We start from the raw sequence: 7,124 nt of genomic DNA, 5'->3' as shown, positions 1-7,124 counted from the left end.
ACCGAGACTCTTCCAGAGTGCGAGGCGGGAATCGAACCCGCAAGCCGAAGGAGTGGGTCCAAAGCCTACGCTTTAGCCCCCACGACCATCGTCCCACTCAGGTTGAAATCACAGTTGGATGGATTTTTTGTTTTAATAATTTGTAACATTTCCGGTCATATCCTGGTTTTTCCCGGTCTCATAAAATTCCCGGTCATTCCCCGGTTTCCTGGTCCAGCGGCCATCCTGTATTTAATTTATGATTGCTTATTTAAATAAACAGTCAAATACTTCTAAATATTAACATTCATTTTTTTTTATTTCAAAAAGTTTTGTAAAAGTTTTGTAAAAACAAATTTTTTGTTTGATTTTTAGTACATGAAGTGTCTTCCAATTTAAAAAATCATTAATTCGTTTATATTTACAGTTTGTCAACTTTAACAAGACTTAGGATTTTTTTAAATTGACAATAAAAAATCTATCAATTTGCCAGAACGTAATTTGCCAATAGCAAATTGAAATTTTTATTAAATTCTGGTGTAAAATTAGGTAAATATAACATTTTTACACTTATAATTATTAAAAAATCAGTTTTCCTCTTCATTTTTCAACGGTTAAAAATTGAAGAAAATTAAAAATCGAATTTTTAACTGAATAATTCAACTGTTGAAAACTAAACTCAATTTTCAATTTTTCAACAATTTGGAAATTTAACTCTTGAAATTTCAACTATTAAAAATTTAAGATAAGAGCGAACTTTGGGTGTAAAATGCATAATTTACCTAATTTGCCAGGCTAATTTAATAACCTAAACATTTCAATGCATCACTTTTTTTTTAATCGATTTGTCGTAAACGGGTCACCATTGGCAAATAATTTTTCGACAAATTAATAGTCATCCAATAGATTTTCAGTAGGGAATTTATTAGGTAAAAAACTCTTGATCATCTTCTTCATAAGTCATCAATAGTTTATTGAAAACATTTTTAATTAAAAACGTACACTCAGAAATGAAGATCCAAAATAGACCACTTTTAAAATTAACTATTTTGGACTTGCGCATGTAAACTGAATGAAATCATAATTCAAAAAGTTAAAAATTGAACTTAAGATTTAAAAAGAAGATAGAATAAAACCTATTTTAAATTAAATTATGTGATTGGATAAATTTTTCTTCCAAGAATTTGTACAATTCTCGGTCAAAAAATAAATTTAATGCAATTTCCCCGTTTTTTTTTAGACCAAAAAAAGTCACGGTCATTTCCCGGCTTTCCCGAATCAGCGACCACCCTAAAATTTGGAATCATATTCTATGCTATGGTTTAAATTACCTGCAAAGATCCTCCTTTTTTGTTTCACATTGACTCAGAGTTAATCTGCGTAAAATGGAGACTAGACGCTTAAATTTTTCTTCGGCTTTATGAGTCAAATCGTCGAGTTGTATGTACAAATTAAAAAGCGTTTTTAATATTTCACAAGCCAGATTTACATCGTCTTCCTGCGAAATAAATACATTTTTCTGATTAAATATTATCTTGACTTTATGTAATATTTAGTAGAATTTTTTACATTCCCAACTGTTTCAAAATTCAAGTAAAAGTCAGATTTTAACTAATACTCACGAAATTGTGGTTAACGTATTGAATGCACAAATATAAAAAGGAGTATTAAAGTTGAAAAGAATAATAAACCAAATTTTGGATAAATTTTACATATAAGAATTAATTTAATTGTGATAAGCTATTCTTTTCGCATCTAATTTAATAAAATGATACTGAAAAATAAATATTTTAAGACGAATTAAATGTTATACCTTTATTGGGATGGTTTCATAACGATTAGATATTTCCTGCAGCATTTTTATCAGGTACGTATCGCCGAGAAATGTATCCCTAACGACACTTCTTGTTGGAACGTTCAAAGCAGTAGTTAAGAAAAGAATTCGAATGTCGAATAATTTCATTTCATGAGGAAGACTTTCATTGTGTTTACTGTATCGTTTTATAAGATGTGTTAAATAAGTTGTATCCACTATCATTTTTTGTACATTTATACTGTTAAATAGCAAATTACAAAGCAGCTTTTGTGCTTCGATAGTAACTAAAAAAATTCAGACTAATTATTATGATGAAAAAATGATCACAAGGATAATAAAAAAATGTGCAATAATAATATTAAACAGGGTGTCTATTAACTGGGAAATAGTCGGAAATCCAATTTTAAGTTTTAGAAAATGTGATTTTTTTATAATCATGATAACAAGACAAATAAATTTGAATTTTTATCCTTTTCTTGAATTGTAGTGAAGAGATCTAGTCTTGTCGAAAACCTGATTGGTTGCGACACTGCGTGAACATGATTTTTAGTGGCCTTTTTCAGTTTCTTTATCTACTAAGAAAATTTACGCATTTTCTGCACTATCAAGTTTTTAAATCAAAATTTCCAAATAATGAACTTCATTTCATGATCAAATTTTTTAAAAAATATTTCTAATCATTATATTTTTATAAAGAGAAAATTTTAATTCTAAATGATTTTTTAATAATTGTTTTAAAATTTGAAGATTTTAAACTATATTAAAAAATAATCTGGAAAAATTTAAGGCACTTTTTCAAATTGCACAGAATCTTAAAGAGTTTTACAAACACTGAATTATTTCTAAATATATTTAGAAGTTTTAGAAGATTTGAAAAGATACGAAATTAGTTCAAATCTTGATGAAATTTCAAAATATTTAAAACAAAATGTAGATTTTTGAAATTTTCGAAAAAGTATGTAGAAAATTGAAAGCAAAAATTCTCAATTTTGCAAGATTAGAAGAGTTTAGAGATTTAAGAGAGTTGAGAGATTTTAAAATTCTATAAAGTTTCAAAAATAATTTCAAATTTGATAATATTTCAAAAAATATAAAAGATAAGTTTTTGAAGATTTTGAACAAAAATTCGAAGCTTCCCCAGAATTTTGAAAAATTTCAAGAAATCAAACAAATTTTCTTAAGATCCGCGGAAAAATGATAAATTACTTCATTTTGAAAAACTAATTTTTAAAGAAAATTTCAAAAGATTAAAAAAAATGTTGATAAAAATCTGGAATGTTTTAAGACAATTTTTGGAATAATTTGAGCCAGTTTAATAGATCTTTGAAATTTCTTCTTTTGGTAGAAAAGTCACCCTTTCGGTCAAAATTGTATTTGCTTAGTCGAAAGTAATTCAGTTCTGTGTCAGAATTTACCAATTTTGTTAGAAATTCGTATTTTTAACAATGATTTTAATCTTTAAAGATTTAAAAACAGATTTATAAAGATTTCTGTACAAAATTTAGAAGCGTTTGAAAAATTGTGAAAGGTTTCAAGAGAATGCACAATATTTTCAACATTCATTACTAAATACAGAAATGATTTTTTATTTTGAAAAATGAATACTATGAGAAAATTGAAAAAAAAATCAAAACATTTCAAATGATTTCCTAAAATTTCGAACAAGACAACATTTTTAGGCAAATTTTTGCAATTCTGCAAGATTACAAAATTCTAGAAACAATTCGAATAAGTTTAAGAGATGTTTAGAAGTTTTCAAAACATTTAAAAATAATTTAAAACTTGTACAGATTTATGAGAAATTGAAAAGAAAGTATAAACTGTTTAAGATTTCGAGTTAAAAAAATTAGATGTAGCTTTTAATGGTATTATTAAAGAGTTATTACAAAAAAATGGATAAAAATGACTTATGAAAACCTTATGTTAAATGCGTTTTGTCCATGCTTCTAGTGAAAGGAAGTTTGATATTTACAAACGGAAAAAAATCGGAAACAATCGGGAATTTGGTGAGCGAAAATTTGTAGACACCCTGTTAAGTTGTTTGGATAGTTAAGCATTAAACAACTTACCAGCTACATCAGGATTACTTTGCTCTCTTCCTGCTTCTGCCAGTCCTGCGTTTTTTAATACGGCATTTAGTTTTTCTTTGGTGATGATATCGTCCAAATTAGTTTTGTCTCGACTAGAAAAAATATTTAAAATTACAAAGATCAGTTTTAGTCGTCTAGATGAAAGTGTAAAATAAAAAAAACATTATATCAAATTATAATTATAATTATTTCAAAAATTATTTACTCAGCCTTTGCATTATAAATTCAAGAAAGGTTTATTACCTGAGTATGCGAAGAGTTGCTAGACACTGACTATGAACGGAGGAATAAGTTTCATCTGAGAGTTGCCGAAATAATGCTTCCCAAACGTCCAAACGAATATTTTCCTTATTGAGCTCTTCAAATTTTGATTTGTTCCCATACTGCTGATTCAATAAAAAATTATTCAAATATAATGAAAGTATTATTTTAAAATATTTAAAATATCATTTTAATTAATATAAAAAGTAAATTAACTTTAATCTGAAACAGGGTGACCACTATTTTTATAAATTTCGTCTCCCGTTTCAAAATTAAAATTTTTAATTTTTAATTGAAAAATCTCGAAATTGAATGATTTCAAATTAAAATATCGAAAATATTACAATTTCAAAACATTGAAAATTAAATATTTTTTCAGATTTGAATTTTGGAAATTAAGTCATTTGAAATTCAAGGGGTTAAAATTGGACAATTCGAAATTGAAAAATAAATTGAATCCTTCGATTTCAAAGCTTCTGGAATTCTAAAATCTTTCATTGTTATTACGTATAAACATTTTAATTTAACATTGAAACTGTACACAAGATCAACAAATAAATTTAATTCTAAAAAACTAATGAAAGTAAATAGTAATTTTAAATGGGAATCATTGAAAATTAAAAATGTCTACTCCTGAAACTTCACTTGAAACCATGTCGATGCTTGAAACTGATAGAAATTGAAGTTGCAAAAAATTGTGATATTAAAATTTTGTTATACTCAAAACCTTAAAAATTTCAATTATTCCAAGTAAATTTAAACCGCTTAAAAATTAATACTTTCCCCAAATTCAATTTTAATTGCAAAATTAAAATTTATGAACGGGAAACATTGAAAATTTAGTATTAAATTTGGAAATTCCGAACTCTATAATAGTGAACATTCAAAATTACAGAAATTATTTAATTACTGAATTACTAATTTCAGATAGTTTAATCTTTATCTATTTTGATTTTAAACAAAACCATTTTTAATTTTGTAATCGCAAATCGTTTAATTTAAAATACTTTATATTTACATAGAAAATTATTAAATTAAAAACTGAATAGGCCAAGGTTTTCAATATGAAATTTGGAAAGATTTAAGAGCGAAATTGTCCTAGCATTTTGAATATTTGAATTTGAAGCTACAACATTATAAACTTTGAAATTCGAAACCTCCAAAAATTATTCAAACGATTAATTTAAGAAAAAGAATCAATTTCATTTTCAAATCTTTAAAATGCAGAATTTTAAATAATGTGAGAAATATTGTAAACCTTTAAAGTTTAATTTTAATTTTAATTAAAAATTAAGGCATTCTTAAACTAATTTCTTAAAACTAATCGTTAAAATTAAAGTTTCCAATTGTGCATTTCTACTTTAAGAATTAAATCATTTTAATCTAAAGTGCAAAATTAAAAACTTCAAAATTATCGAGAAACCGTTTCCATACATAAAAAACAAATATTTAATTTAATTTTAGTAGAAAACTTGACTTATTTTAGCGTGTAATAAAAAGAAGCACATTAAATATAAAATTAAGAATGATTTTAATAATAATGTAAACAAACAAAAAAACTGAAAATTAGGTAGTAAAGATGCGAAATCAAGACGATATTTATTCTGAAAAGTTAGTGTAATGTTGAGTTGACCTTAAATTAAGGACTCTCCTAGCTGAAAATGAGTCCGAACCTGAAATCACATGAATTATAAAGATAATCCTTATAAAATACGTTTGGATTATTTATAAATACGCAAGCAGGCCACTTTGTTTTCACTAAAAATCTGAAAGACCCAATTTTTTATTTGTGGGAACACTACTGTTTCTATAAATATACAAGTAGAACACTTTGTCTGCACCGAAAATCTCGAAGACTCAGTTTTGTATTTGTATAACCACTGTTTAATCATACTTCTCGATGACAATCTTGATAAAAAACACTGAACGTTCCTTCAAAATCTAACTTTACATTAAACAAGCACGATTAAGGAAGAGCCAAACTGGAATTCAGTAAGGTGTTTTTAGGTGATGTAAGCCTTACATGTTTTTTCAGGTTGCCTTCAACTGACTTTCAGAACTGTAGACTGAAAGTTAGGTGCATAGTTCCCTTAACTTAATGAAAAAATATTTATTTATGGTTTACGATAAGTCTCTTATTTAATATAGGTCGTATACCTAAATTAAGTGGCTTTCTTAATTTAATTAAAATCCGAAATTAAGTCGAATAGTTACTAATTTTTAAATTCTGTTTCCCGGTTCTCCTGGTAAATATTCGTGATTTTTGAAAGAAATCTATCGACTTTTAATCATGTAAATTATAAACAGTTTAAAAATCCATTATTAAACCAATTTTTAAATACATATTACGCATGTTTAAAACATTTTTAAAACAATAATTAATCATTTTGAAATGAAAGCTTCTGCATATAAAATAAAAGAACATTTCGAAAATAGGAAAATGTCAAAACGATAAAAATTGAATAGTTTAAAATGTGGATTTTAGAAACTGGATAATTTAAAATTCAGAGCAATTGAAATCGTATTATTTATAATTAACAGCATTCAAAATTAAATAATTAGGAATTACAATTTTTTGAATTTGAATCATTTTAAATTCAAAGCGATTGAAATTTGACAATATGAAATTGAAAATTAAATTGAATCTTTCAAATTCAAAGGTTCTGAAATTATCAGGCTGGTCGTTTCCATTAAAGAAGAAAATTCCTAGGAATCTTATAGAAATTATTTTTATTCTTTTAAAGTCTTTCACAATTCTTAAAAAGCTTCTACATTTTTTGTTGGTGTTTTTGCTCACTTTAATTTATCGAATTGCTAAAATTTTGGTGAATAAAACACGAACGAAGGCTTGTATGTTTAATGCATATATTTTAAAGGAAATGTACATATATACATACTAGCAAAGGTTAGGTGGACTGTATGTTTTTATCGAAGTTTGTACAAAGTGACGGACAAGCGAAGGTTTTAACAAAGATTGG

The 7,124-nt window shown here is 25.8% G+C and overlaps 1 protein-coding gene across 2 annotated transcripts in view; it reads right to left on the bottom strand.

Moving 5' to 3' along the window:
* The window catches only part of LOC117175126 (synembryn), a 22,192-nt gene that overhangs the window by 8,235 nt on the left and 6,833 nt on the right, over positions 1 to 7,124 (bottom strand). Inside the window, exons 2-5 of one of the 2 annotated variants that reach the window (XM_033364699.1) lie at positions 4,129 to 4,271; positions 3,865 to 3,977; positions 1,793 to 2,079; positions 1,311 to 1,477 (exon numbers count right to left, since the gene is read on the bottom strand). In XM_033364699.1, coding sequence (XP_033220590.1) covers positions 1,311 to 1,477; positions 1,793 to 2,079; positions 3,865 to 3,977; positions 4,129 to 4,271 — 710 coding nt within the window. The remainder of the gene's footprint in view (positions 1 to 1,310; positions 1,478 to 1,792; positions 2,080 to 3,864; positions 3,978 to 4,128; positions 4,272 to 7,124) is intronic. The other variant, XM_033364700.1, reaches the window with a different exon arrangement.

This window comes from Belonocnema kinseyi, chromosome 6 (assembly GCF_010883055.1).
Source record: "Belonocnema kinseyi isolate 2016_QV_RU_SX_M_011 chromosome 6, B_treatae_v1, whole genome shotgun sequence".
Taxonomy (NCBI): Eukaryota; Metazoa; Arthropoda; class Insecta; order Hymenoptera; family Cynipidae; genus Belonocnema; species Belonocnema kinseyi.
This window is presented reverse-complemented; position numbering and strand designations above follow the sequence as displayed.